Source organism: Acanthopagrus latus, chromosome 8, assembly GCF_904848185.1.
Source record: "Acanthopagrus latus isolate v.2019 chromosome 8, fAcaLat1.1, whole genome shotgun sequence".
In the NCBI taxonomy this organism is placed as follows: Eukaryota; Metazoa; Chordata; class Actinopteri; order Spariformes; family Sparidae; genus Acanthopagrus; species Acanthopagrus latus.
This window is the reverse complement of record NC_051046.1, coordinates 1324542-1338146: the sequence shown is the minus strand read 5'-3', so window position 1 is coordinate 1338146 and position 13605 is coordinate 1324542. Positions and strand designations below refer to the sequence as shown.

General features: G+C 44.5%; 3 protein-coding genes across 9 annotated transcripts in view; 1 reads left to right on the top strand and 2 right to left on the bottom strand.

Moving 5' to 3' along the window:
- Positions 1 to 576, bottom strand: part of tdrd12 (tudor domain containing 12) — a 16499-nt gene extending 15923 nt beyond the window's left edge. For all 4 annotated transcript variants that reach the window (XM_037108487.1, XM_037108485.1, XM_037108486.1 and 1 more), the window contains exons 1-2: positions 493 to 576; positions 157 to 214 (exon numbers count right to left, since the gene is read on the bottom strand). In XM_037108487.1, the coding sequence (XP_036964382.1) occupies positions 157 to 180 (24 nt within the window). In that variant the 5' untranslated portion in view covers positions 181 to 214; positions 493 to 576. The remainder of the gene's footprint in view (positions 1 to 156; positions 215 to 492) is intronic.
- On the top strand, positions 528 to 5066 carry faap24 (FA core complex associated protein 24). Of its 4 annotated transcripts, none has more exons than XM_037108504.1 (5): positions 528 to 666; positions 1425 to 1550; positions 2321 to 2463; positions 2543 to 2698; positions 3167 to 3892. In XM_037108504.1, the coding sequence occupies exons 2-5, from the start codon at positions 1448 to 1450 to the stop codon at positions 3416 to 3418; spliced, it is 654 nt and encodes a 217-aa protein (XP_036964399.1). In that variant the 5' UTR covers positions 528 to 666; positions 1425 to 1447; the 3' UTR covers positions 3419 to 3892. The 4 variants fall into 4 exon arrangements, 3 of the variants coding, with proteins under 3 accessions (XP_036964399.1, XP_036964400.1, XP_036964401.1); XM_037108505.1 differs by having other exon boundaries at positions 532 to 666; positions 1373 to 1550; XM_037108506.1 differs by having other exon boundaries at positions 542 to 678.
- On the bottom strand, positions 4917 to 13605 carry LOC119025123 (zinc finger protein RFP-like). Its single transcript, XM_037108496.1, has 2 exons — positions 13244 to 13605; positions 4917 to 6560 (listed from the first exon to the last, which is right to left on the bottom strand). Exon 2 carries the CDS (start codon positions 6549 to 6551, stop codon positions 4917 to 4919), a length of 1635 nt encoding a protein of 544 aa, XP_036964391.1. The 5' UTR covers positions 6552 to 6560; positions 13244 to 13605.

Sequence of the window (13605 nt, the reverse complement as noted above, 5' to 3'; positions counted from 1 at the left end):
ATGAAGACACCCCTCCACAAACCGCCTTATATCCATCTTTATTCACAAACGCGCGACTTAATGCTGAATGGCAGCTGTCACCACATGTACATTAATTAACGTCAAGTTCCCTAACTTCAGTCATCAGTTTAGCTACTTGATGAAAAGTTCACTTACCTTCAAAATGGATATCTTCAGCATCGTCAGCACACAGATGTCTTACAAACAACGATCGCTGCAAAATCAAAAAACAAATAAAATACAGTAAGTTAACGGAATTAAAGCTAAACGTCGAATAATGACTGAAAGTCAGAGCACAGACTGATTAGCGCCTGTCAGCTAGCTAGCTAACGTTAGCTAACGTTAGCTCATGAGCAGTGATGCTGCAGTAGTTCACTTGAAACTCTAATATGTAACTCGTTAGATGAAGCGGAATTTGTCAGGTGTTCGTTGATGTACTGTTCTGTATGTTTTTCTGTTTGGTTTCCGTCGAATTTAATACGGAAAACGTACCTGCTCTGGTGCTCTTGAGCAGGTCCAGCAGGTGACCCGGTGGAAAAGACCGGAAAATGAGACGTACCTGATTCTGACCGTGACCGTTAGAGGTCGCTGAGGAGCCGCCATTTTATTTTCAGTTTAAACTACCGAAGCGCCATTAAATTTCCTCAGAGCAGACGGAAGGTAAAGGTAGGTTCACAGGTGAATGTCTCAAGCTCTCTGAGCTAATGATTGCTTTTTTCTTATTAACATATCTATACACTTCAACTTAACTTATCTTAGTGGCTCTGTGATGCTAATTTCAACATGTTAACATGGTCACCGTAACAATGCTAACATGCTAAACTAGCTTCACCATCATAGTTTAGCATGTTAGCAAGGTGACATTTGCTAATTGGCAATGGATACAAAGTACAGCTAATCCTTACAGGAAACCCACTAATCATAGACTAGTTCAGAAGAACCATAACTGTTAAATAATGCTGTGTTGCTGAAAGCAGATAGTGATGTTTGCTTCCTTTTATTTAAAACACATTTTAGGCTGTGAGGAAACATTCAAACTGCTGTAATGGACAAATCTGGAAAATACCAAATATTACCATTATATACTAATAAGAAATTGTATATACATTTAGGTAATTATTGTAGTAATTTGTGTGTTATCTATTACAAGTGTTTGAATGTATAGGACTGTTGTGACTATGGGTGGGATGTGTGTGCGTCCCCTCTGATCCTCCAGGGGGCGACAGAGACGCAGTTGCTCCTCACATCCACCAATGAACTGAGGACGAGGAAGAAATTCAGACTTTTGGAGGCAACAAAACAAACAGCGCTAATCTGTTTGGCTAACATTCGTGTTTTTGAACTCGGTCGTTGTAATGATATCTTTCTATAGACTTTACACCATCTCTGGGGAGAATACTACATCCGTTTTTAACCACATTTAGACGGTGAAACGCTGTTGAGCTACATGGAGACCAAAGCAGCTGCTGTGCTCAATGTGGTCCCTCCCTACGGACATGTTATCACCAGCGAGAAGTGGAGAAACTCGTCACTTATTCAAAGTTTAAAAGGTGATTTAGTCATTTATTCAAAAACACTTAACAGCCTTTCAGCTTTGTAACGTTTGCTGTGTATTCATGTGTTTGTATGGAGGCAACAAAGCGTGTGCCAATTCACAAAATGTCGATATACAAGTTTGTTTCTCTAAAGAACAAGTAAAGAAGCTTTGTGAAATGAACGTTAACATTTTCCTTCAAAAAGATTCCGGGTTTAATTCGGCTCGTTTAATTCTGTCTTTCTGATGATTTGTTCTCTGATGTAATGAAATGACAACTTCTACCATCATCTGACACTGCTGTTGTCAGGACATGTAGTTATTTTACAGAAATAAGCGCTATTAAGTGGATTGTTATCAAGCCGTTTTGAAGGATGTACACTAAAGTGTCAGAAAAGTCACTTGAATCTTAAGTTTACATTCAATATTAATGTTTTATTATCATTAGAGTTGTGTTTAATAACAATTTTGAGCGGAGTTCAGTGTGAAATCTCTGTGAAATCAACAGAAAATAGAAAAATCTAACATTTTTCAGTATTTTGGTTCAAAAAAGAGAATGTTTCTTTTAAAGGTAAATACAATACCTCCACTTCTTTGGCTGCACCGTGTACTTTGTTTAGCTTTTGCCTTCTGTGGCCTCTAGTATGTGATATCTTTATCTTTGGTCACAGCGGATTGAAAATTGTCACCTTCCTCTGCATCTGCATCTTCATTTAAGAGATTAGTCATTTTATAGTCTCTTTGAAAAAAATGCTAAGATAAAACAAGCTCTTGTTGTTGTTGCAGGTGGAGGTGTGAAAATCCTCTTTGAGAGTGAGCTTGGTGCGGCAGATTTCCACCTGCCCAACAAAAGCTGCGTCCTGTACGTGTCTGAGTGCGACATCATAGCAGCAAGCAGCTACAAGAGGAAACTGGTTCGCTACAGAAATGTGAGTTTGGTAAAAGAAATGTCTACTGAAGCAGTTTTGATGCACGTCTTTATGTGTCTGATGTGAACCTGTTTTACAGAGCAGCAGCAGTTTCCAGGAGCTGGTGCTGGTGGAGAACACCAGACTTAGCGAGCAGTACTTCAGTGCTGTGCAGAAGTTTGTGGTGTTTGACCTCGGCCTGACACTACTGCCAGTCAGCGGGCAGACCGAGGCCTCGCAGCTCATCACTCAGATTGTAAGTAACCAGGACAAACAATAAACCTGCTATCAATACCTGTTTGATTTGGTGATTGAATTTGATCAAATGTGTTGATTCTTTGAAGGCATTTGTAGAATATCTGTGTTTCAGTCAGTGTCCTCTGTTTTGTGTTTGACATTTATAGGCCTCATAGTCTTCACAGTTTGGAAAACGCTTCATTTTTAATGTTTTAAAAGAAAAGAGAGAAATATGATGAAATGAGAATATATTTGCTGAAAAATGCTTGATTTGCAACACAATTTTGAGTTGAGGCAACAGATTTCTATACCTGACTCTCCTTCCAGAACTGCCAGGCTCTGAGCCCAGTCCTCCTCACACAACACTTGGCAGTAATAACATATTATTTGTTTAAAAGTCACAGCCTGCAGATGTAGAGTTAACAGTGATAACCCAGTCATGATGTCACCTGAGTCAAACACTCCAACCGGCTCTCATTGTTTCCAGGTTAATGGAGGGGGCAGGGAGAACCCCTTCAGGAGGAGGAGTTCAGTTCAGCTGCTGGACCCGCTGGTTCTGGCTCTGGTCCAGCAGGTCCCCGGGGTCGGCAGGGTCAAAGCTCTGGCCCTGCTTCAGCACTTCTCCAGCATCCAGCAGCTCTGCAACGCCGCCCCCACTGAGCTGGAGCCCATCGTGGGTCAAGCTGCTGCTCAGCAAATCCACAACTTCTTCCACAGACCCACTGCTGCTGGAACCTGAAGGCTGGACTCTGGGTCTGTGTTGAATCTGGAAGGACTGGATTTAAAGATAATGTAGATACACATGAACTCACATGAACACGATCTTCTTATTTGTTTACTGCTGACTGTGTTGTCAGCCTGTATATTAAGATATTTCAGACCAACATTGCGGTTCATAGAGCTAACATTGCCAAAGAGCTGACTTTGGTTTGGTGATTTGACCGCTGACTTCACTGGCAAGTGTGCTTCTTTTTGTTTGTTTGTTTTGTAGTTTTGCACTCTGCACTTTTTCACCCACACTAAATAAATATCAGTTGCATTTAAATTATATTTGCATTCAGTGAGCTTGCCAACTCAAGTCAGTCTGAGAACAGATGTTTAATCACATGATTTTGTCATCATTAGAAAAACCATCAGTTGTTTTTCATTCTTAAATTATGAATCAAGGACAAAATGAACTAATCAGACACAATAAAAACTTTTGTCTTCTACATGAACTTTTATTCAATAGTTTGTGACACTTACGTATCCGTACAATGATCAGACAGTTAAAGGGTTTGAAGGTGTGACCAGTGACACTCCTACAATCTGAGTGGCTACTCCACCCCTACTGTTTAATGTTAATTCAAAACATCCAAAGTAATCTTATTATCAGTTCCCCCTGTAATATACGGTATTCTGTACTTTGTAATTCAGGGGAGTCATCGTAAGTTAATTTATATTGAACACAGCATTAATGGCCTTTGAATATGATTTATGAGCTCAGATAAAGGTCCTGTTTGTTTTTCATTGTTAATCTTTTACCTGACTGTAAAGGTTCTGCAAAATAGGAGACTTACCATCCACACTTATGTGTATGTGTAAAAATTGATTTATGTTTTTGCCTATTAAAAAACTTTTAAAACTTTTAACATTTAAAATTATGTGTGCAATGTTTAAAATCGTCGAGTTATTTTTAGCACTTCTAGACATCCCATTGCCACCTTGAACCCTTCCCAAAAAAACCCTAGAGCCAAAGTTATAGCCTATGATGCACTTCTCATATACACATTGATCAGACAGTGAAAGTTGAGTTTGAACAAACAGTAACAACAATCAACATAAAGTCTTTCTATAGAAAGTTCACACAACAGGATTTTAGCCCTAGTCTTCCCGACGCATCCTCGTGTGGGACAATCACCATGTGTGAACTGTGAACAACCGATCCAGGAGCTGACTTTTAGCAGAGAAATGTAATTTTAACACATTTCTAAAAGGATTTCATTGACATTATTAAATTTACTATATCAAGAAATATCCCTGGAAAGCTGCATGTTACAGACTTAATATAATATGAAGCAGTGCAGGTGTGTTGTTGTAGTAAATATCAAAGTGACACATCAAATACAACCATTTATGATAAAAATGGTGAAAACACATTGATCACAATCTGAAAATATACAGGATACATCAGAAAAAATACATTTATTATGTTAATGATGTGAATCTTTCTTTTGAAAATCAACTGATTATCTAATCTAATTGACAGGAGAGATGATCAGAGGAGCAGAGTTTTTGCCATCATAATTAAGACTTGGACAGAAGAATGGGTAGAGTTTCTGTGTGAAGCAGCAGCCAGTAAAGGAGTAGATAAGAGCTGCAGCACCAACATCATAAAAGGAGACCAGACCCTCCTCATAATCCACAAACACCCCCACCTTCTCAGGCTGATGCTTCAGAGAGAGACGGACTGAAGGGTCAGTAAGAGCGTAGTACTCATTTTTATTCCTCAAACATATCCTCCAGTAACCATCCTGAGGAGATGCTGTGATTGATCCCTTTCTGTTGATCGACTCTCTGGCCACTCCTAAATCCCATTTGGTCTTCTCTTTAACCTGAACCTCATAATAAAATCTTCCTGAAGAGAAACTCTGCTTTGCTAACACACAGGGACATTTATCAAATCTCTCTGGGTTGTCTGGGAGTTTCTTCTTTACATCACCATGTTTAACTTGTTTTCCATCATCGGACAGGATGAGTTTGGGATGTGCTGTATCAGGATCGAGTGTCACATCCACTGCATACTGCTGGACCCTCTTCAGCTCGGCCTCAAACAGCTTCTTCATCTGTTTACTGAGCGTCTCCTCCAGCTGATTCACAGCTCTCACCACAGTCCCCTCATATGAAGGTGGACGGATGCTGACTCCTGTCCAGTCCTTGGTGGGTGGAGCAGAGTTCAGTGAGGGGAAGCTTTGGAGGAGGTGGAGGTGGTCTTCAGACTGTGAGAGCTTCTTCATCTCAGAGCTTCTTTTCTCCAGCTCAGAGATTTCCTGTTCCAGCTCTTTGATGAAGCCTTCAGCCTGTTTCTCTGTCTCTCTCTGCTTCTCTTTGATGGTGTCCATGAGCTCGGCCTGGCTTCTCTCAACAGACTCCTTCAGAGCTCTGAAGACCTGAACACCAGCTGCTATCTCTCTGTCTGCATCTTTCTTACTGAGCTGCACTGAGCGCTTCATCTCCTCAATCTTCACTCGTCTCTTCTGGATCATCTGCTGAATTTCAGCGTATGTCTTCCCCAGCTCGGCCTTCTTTCCTTCATATCCTTCTTTCAGAGGAACAACAGAATGTCCCTGGTGGTGTGAAATACTGCAGAGCATGCAGACACACATCTGGTCGGTCTTACAGAACAGCTCCAGCAGTTTATTGTGCTTCGTACACATCCTGCCTTCCAGGTTCTCCACAGGGTCGATCAGCTGATGTCTTTTCAGGCCTGACTTTGTCAGGTGAGGCTCCAGGTGAGTCTCACAGTAGGAGGCCAGACACACCAGGCAGGACTTCAAGGCCTTCAGTTTGGTTCCAGTGCAGTCGTCACAGGGAACTTCTCCTGGTTTGGAAACTTGTTGCTCTGAGCTGCTGCTGCTGGCTTTCTGTTGAGCTGACTGTCTGAACTGAGCAGCCATCTCAGAGATGAACGTGTTGACCTGCAGCTTCGGTTTCGTGTAGAAAACCTCTTTACAGTTGGGACACTGACACGGGACATTTTTATCCAAGTGTTGAGTGATGCAAGTTTTACAGAAGTTGTGTCCACATGGTATGGCGACTGGATCAGTGAACACATCCAGACAGACGGAGCACAGAAACTGATCTTCAGTCAGCAGACAGCTGGCAGCAGACATGTTGACAGTCTGAGGAGGAAAAGTGAGAAGAAAACAAAATTATAATTACATTTTGTTTAAACTATGCTTAGTGGAAAATATATTGCACCTAACCGATTGCCAGAATACAGAGAAAATGACACAACTCTAATATGATCTGTGGTTGTCGATGAATTTTGTTAGAATCATCAAGTATTCAGTGTCTGATTAATTGAGTAAGCTCATTCCACAGTCAGGTTCTGGACAGCACTGTGAGTGAAGGAGGCTCAGACATGAAAAACAGATTTAATAAGTTGATAAGTTAAGGACACACAAACTATGTAGGAGAGAGAAGCAGGAGGAGGTGGAGACATATGGGAACATTGTACCGATTGTAAGGTTGTGCTTGCTCGAATAAACAGCAACTTTTCACCATCACTTTTGACAAGATTTACACCAATATTTGTGAACTTTGTGATATTTACTTGTCTTGTGAAAATATGTCAATGTTAAATCTAAATAAAAAGATCTAAATCTTAATGTTAAATATTAAATCTTAATGTTGAATGTTAAATTTAAATATAAATGTTAAATCTGAAGGTTAAATATAAATATAAATGTTAAATTTAAATATAAATACTAGATGTTCAATCTGAATGTAATCTGAATGTTAAATCTAAATGTTAAATCTAAATCCAAATCTAAACTTGATGTTAAATCTAAATGTCTCGAGTGAAACTACTGTCACCAAAATTACCATAATAAAAGCTTATTGACACAAACAAGCGTCTTTCCGCGGTCTCCTTCAGGCAGTCAGATGGATGATGAAGACGACTGCGCTGCACTGTTAGTCACACCTCCTCACCGTGCTCTCAAGTTGCTTATCATCATGTCCAGCGACTTGGCTGGAAACATTGGTAGGGCCATTTTGACAGCAATACAATGCATCTGCCATGACAGCGACAGTAGCCCTTTTAACTGAGTTGCATTATTGCCACAGCGGTGGTTCACCAATTCTCTGCTGCTGTTTGTTCACGCAGAGCCAAGCAGCTTGATGTTTGGTGGGTCAGGAGCTCAATCCCAACACATTATAACAGCATCCATATGTTTTATAAACAGTTAGCGGATACATGTTTAGATTGACAGGAGGCTCAGGAGACTCTTTAGGAGCAGCAGCGCTAGCTTTCTGTGTGAATTACGCAGCAAAGAATTGGCTAACCGCAACTGTGGCGATAATGCTGCATCTCTGTGTGACAACGGCTGCGACAGCGTCCACCACAGTAACCTGGAGGGAGCAAGCCACCTTTTTCTGGTCGAGAACCATGGCCTCAGACTTGGAGGTGCTGATTCTCATCCCAGCTGCTTCGCACTCGGCTGCAAACCGCCCCAGAACATGCTGGAGGTCCTGGCTCGACGGAGCCAAAAATGTGAATACCATCCATCCATCCATCCATCTTCTTCCGCTTATCCGATACCGGGTCGCGGGGGCAGCTGTCTGAGCAGGGACACCCAGACTTCCCTCACCCCGGACACTTCCTGCAGCTCTTCTGGGAGGATCCCAAGGCGTTCCCAGGCCAGCTGGGTGACACAGTCGCTCCAGCCTGTCCTGGGTCTTCCCCGGGGTCTCCTTCCAGCGGGACATGCCAGGAACACCTCCCGTGGAAGGCGTCCCGGGGGCATCCGAAACAGATGCCCGAGCCACATCAACTGGCTCCTCTCGATGTGGGGGAGCAGCGGCTCTACTCCGAGCTCCTCCCGGGTGACAGAGCTCCTCACCCTATCTCTAAGGGAGCACCTGCCACCCTGCGGAGGAAACTCATTTCAGCCGCTTGTATCCGGGATCTTATTCTTTCGGTCATGACCCAAAGTTCCTGACCATAGGTGAGGGTAGGAACGTAGATTGACCGGTAAATCGAGAGCTTCACCTTTTGACTCAGCTCTCTCTTCACCATGACAGACCGGTATAACGACCGCATTACTGCAGCCGCCGCACCGATCCGCCTGTCAATCTCACGCTCCAGCCTTCCCTCACTCGTGAACAAGACCCCAAGATACTTAAACTCCTCCACCTGAGGCAGTAGCTCTCCCCCAACTCGGAGGGGACAAGCCACCTTTTTCCGGTCGAGAACCATGGCCTCGGATTTGGAGGTGCTGATTCTCATCCCAGCTGCTTCACACTCGGCTGCAAACCGCCCCAGGACATGCTGGAGGTCCTGGCTCGAAAGAGCCAACAAGACCACATCATCCGCGAAAAGCAGAGATGAAATCCAGTGGCTCCCGAACCTCCGGCCCCTTGACTGCGCCTAGAAATTCTGTCCATAAACATAATGAACAGAACCGGTGACAAAGGGCAGCCCTGCCGGAATCCAACATGCACCGGGAACAGGTCCGACTTACTGCCGGCAGTGCAAACCAGACTCCTGCTCCGGTCGTACAGGGACCGTACAGCCCTTAGCAGAGGGCCTCTGACCCCGTACTCCCGGAGCACCTCCCACAGAATGATGTGAGGTACACGGTCGAATGCCTTCTCCAAGTCCACAAAACACATGGGGACTGGTTGGACAAACTCCCATGAACCCTCGAGCACCCTGTGGAGGGTATAAAGCTGGTCCAGTTTTCCACGGCCAAGGTGAAAACCGCATTGTTCCTCCTGAATCTGAGGTTCAACTATCGGCCAAATTCTCCTCTCCAGTACCCTAGAGTAGACCTTCCCAGGGAGGCTGAGGAATGTGATCCCCCGATAGTTGGAGCACACCCTCCGGTCCCCCTTTTTAAATAGACAGACCACCACCCTGGTCTGCCAGTCCAGAGGCACTGTCCCCGACTGCCACGCAACGCTGCAGAGACGTGTCAGCCAAGACAGCCCCACAACATCCAGAGACGTGAGGTACTCAGGGCGGATCTCATCCACCCCCGGTGCTTTGCCACCGAGGAGCATACCAACTACCTCAGTGACTTCGGCTAGGGTGATGAATGAATCCACCTCTGAGTCCCCAGCCGCTGCTTCCTCTATTGAAGGTGTGTCAGTGGGATTGAGGAGATCCTCGAAGTATTCCTTCCACCGCCCGACGATATCCCCAGTTGAGGTCAACAGCTCCCCACCCCCACCGTAAACAGTGTTGGTGGAGACCTGCTTCCCCTCCTGAGGTGCCAGATGGTTTGCCAGAATTTCCTCGAGGCTGAGCGGTAGTCCTCCTCCATGGCCTCCCCGCACTTTTCCCAGACCTGAGTTTTTGCTTCCGCAACAGCCCGTGCCGCAGCACGCTTGGCCTGCTGGTACCCGTCAGCTGCCTCAGGAGTCCCCCAAGCCAGCCATGCTGGATAGGACTCCTTCAGCTTGACAGCATCCCTTACTTCCAGAGTCCACCACCGGGTTCATGGATTGCCACCACGACAGGCACCAGAGACCTTACGGCCACAGCTCCGAACAGCCGCGTCAACAATGGAAGTGGAGAACATGGTCCATTCGGACTCAATGTCCCCAGCCTCCCTCGGGATCTGGTCAAAGCTCTCCCGGAGGTGGGAGTTGAAGACCTCCCTGACAGAGGGTTCCGCCAGACGCTCCCAGCAGACCCTCACAATACGTTTCGGTCTGCCGAGTCTGTCCAGCTTCCTCCCCTGCCAGCAGATCAAACTCACCACCAGGTGGTGATCAGTTGACAGCTCAGCCCCTCTCTTCACTCGGGTGTCCGAGACATACGGCCGGAGGTCAGATGACATGACCACAAAGTCGATCATTGACCTCCGGCCTAGGGCGTCCTGGTGCCACGTGCACTGATGGACACCTTTATGCTTGAACATGGTGTTCGTTATGGACAAACTGTGACTAGGAGAGAAGTCCAATAACAAAACACCACTCGGGTTCAGATCGGGGAGGCCGTTCCTCCCAATCACACCCCTCCAGGTAACACTGTCGCTGCCTACGTGAGCGTTGAAATCCCCCAGTAGAACGACGGAGTCCCCGGTTGGAGCACTCTCCAGTACCCCTCCCAGGGCCTCCAAGAAGACCGGGTACTCTACACTGCTGTTCAGCCCGTAAGCCGAAACAACAATGAGAGACCTACCCCTGAAGGCGCAGGGAAACGATCCTCTCGTTCATGGGGGAAAACTCCAACACATGGCGGCCGAGCTGAGGAGCTATAAGCAAGCCCACACCAGCTCGCCGCCTCTCACCGCAGGCAACTCCAGAGTGGAAGAGAGTCCAGTCTCTCTCAAGGCGTTTGGTTCCAGAGCCCAGGCTGTGCGTGGAGGTGAGCCTGACTATCTCTAGCCAGTACCGCTCAACCTCCCACGCTAGCTCAGGCTCTTTCCCCCCCAGCGAGGTGACATTCCATGTCCCCATGGCCAGAGTCACCGTCCAGGGATTGGGTCGTCAGGGCCCCCGCCCACGACCACCACCCAAATCACTTAGCACAAGCCCCCTCTGAACCCTCCTGTGGGTGGTGAACCTACTGGAGGGCGGGCCCACGTTGCTCTTTCAGGCTGAGCCTGGCCAGGTCCCGCGGCTAAGACCCGGCCACCAGGCGCTTGCCTGTGAGCCCCAACCCCAGGCCTGGGTGGGGCCCCGGTAACGCCATTCTGGGCGACGTGAACGTCCTTGTTATTCAACTTGTCATCGGTGGCGTTGGAACTGCTCTTAGTCTGACCTGTCACCTAGGACCTGTTTGCCTTGGGAGACCCTACCAGGGGCATTAAGCCCCAGACAACATACGTAGCTCCTAGGATCATTCGGGTACTCAAACCCCTCCACCACGATAAGGTGGTGGTTCAGTGGAGGAGTTAACATAAAGCATTTATATTTAAATTCTACATTTAGCATTTAGATTTAACATTTATATTTATGTTTAGAGGTAACATTTAGATTTAACATAAAGCATTTATATTTAAATTCTACATTTAGCATTTAGATTTAACATTTATATTTATATTTAGAGGTAACATTTAGATTTAACATAAAGCATTTATATTTAAATTCTACATTTAGCATTTAGATTTAACATTTATACTTAACATTTATATTTAACATATATTTATATTTAATGTTCAACATTTATATTTGGATTTAACATTTAGATTTAACATTTATATTCATATTTAGCATTTAACATTTAGATTTAGATTTAACAGTTAGACATGTTTAACATTCCACATTTAGATTTAGATTTAACATTAAGACTCTACATTTAGCATTTTATTTAAATTTAACATTTATATTTAGCTTTTAGAGTCAACACTTATATTTAACATTTAGATTTATTTTTAACATTTATACTCAATTTTGCATTTAGATTTAAATTTAGCATTTAGATTTAATACTTAACATTTAGATTTAGTTTTAAATTTAGCATTTAGATTTTTAATTTATATTTACCATTGACATTATATTTTTACAAGACAAGTAAGTATCACAAAGTTCACAAATATTGCTGTGAATCTGGTAAAAAGTAACATTTTAAAATTGACACGTTTTCTAAACGTGTTTTGTTGCTAAATGTGGTGAAAAGTTGCAGTTTATTCTTGCATGCAACTTTACAATAGGCGCCCTATAGAGATGTTGATGTGGATCCTCCTCCATGGATACAAGCAGCACAGCTACTCACAGTCCGGTCTTTCTACATGGAGTTTGATAGTGATCATTAATCAGTAAAGATGATGACAACAAGTCCGTTTGACTGTCTGTGTGTAAAATGCTATTAAACTGGAACAGGAGGTGGAGGAGCGCTGCGGTGCGTCTCTTTGTGCGTAATGTAACCGGACAGGACTATCATTGTGATTAACAGGGTGGGTGGCAGAAATAATTCACCTTTAATGAGGAACATTAACAGAATAACCTGCAGCCATCAGAGACATTAAGTTTCTCCCCCTTGAGAGAGAAGACGCGTGAGTTTAGGAGACAGAGTTTAACTTCATTGATTATGTAAATCTCCATCACCACTGTTTCCTCTGGAGAGGATCCTCTGTACTGTCCTGTTTATGATTATAGAAAGTGTTGCTGCTTAACTGAGCCATGATGTTTCCTACAGTGACATTACTTTGTACTTGCAAAGGAAAATGACTGAAAGCAGCCACTCTCGTCATTAAAAGTCAGTGTACACGCCTTGTGAACCTGCCTATGATGGTGCACCTCACTATATGAATACTGAGCCTGTGTACAGCAGGTAAAACAATGTGACGTTCACTTTAGATCAAGGACCCATCTTATAACTGCAAACTCTCTCTGCTGCTCTGATCTCATCTCACTTTGAGCCCGTCGGTCTAAAACCAGCACCGACACTTCAGCTGGCAGAGAGATGGGCACTGATGCTGGAGGGTGGCTGCAGGTTATATTGTTAATATGTTCCTCTTTACAGATTAATTATTCACCCTCAGGACCTCACCCGCCCCCAGTCACGATGATAGTCTGTATGTCCGGTCAGAGGACTCTGACCGTGCACAGCATTACGCACACAGAGACGCACCGCAGCACTTCTCCTCCTCCACTTAAATAGAGCATTGTGGTCATATGCAGTCAAACGGAGTTGTTGTCATCATCTTTATTGATTATTGATCACTATCCAACTCCATGTAGAGAGACAGGACTGTGAGTAGCTGTGCTGTGCTGCTTTAATCCGGCCTGTTTTGTCCTGTGTGGCAGCAATACGCTTTCTTATGAAAGAGAAGTCTGATTCTGGCGTTGACAACATTTCCACCAGATATTCAGTGAGTGCATGGAGTCTGTAGGTCAGGCTACTCACCGGTGTTTGCAGAGATTCTGCTGCTTAGTTGAGAAAACTCTGATGGATTCAGTTGAAAACACAGAGACTCGAGACTGCAGCTCTGCTCTCACTCAAACTTTAACTTTATATTCAGGAAACGTGACGCAGCTCTGTGTACTTCCAGTGTTGCTCCTCCTCTCAGTGTTTGATTAAGTCATTGGGAAACGACCCTGACTGCAGCAAGATCCAGCAGCCAAACAACCACAATAGACGACATAAGAAAAGAGGTCATGGAGGATATTCAGGAACACCCTGTATGTTCAGACCAACAGGCCACAGACACTCCAATGTTCAGCTCACTGCTGAGTCTCAAACTTCACCTTGCTGCTTTTGAAACCATT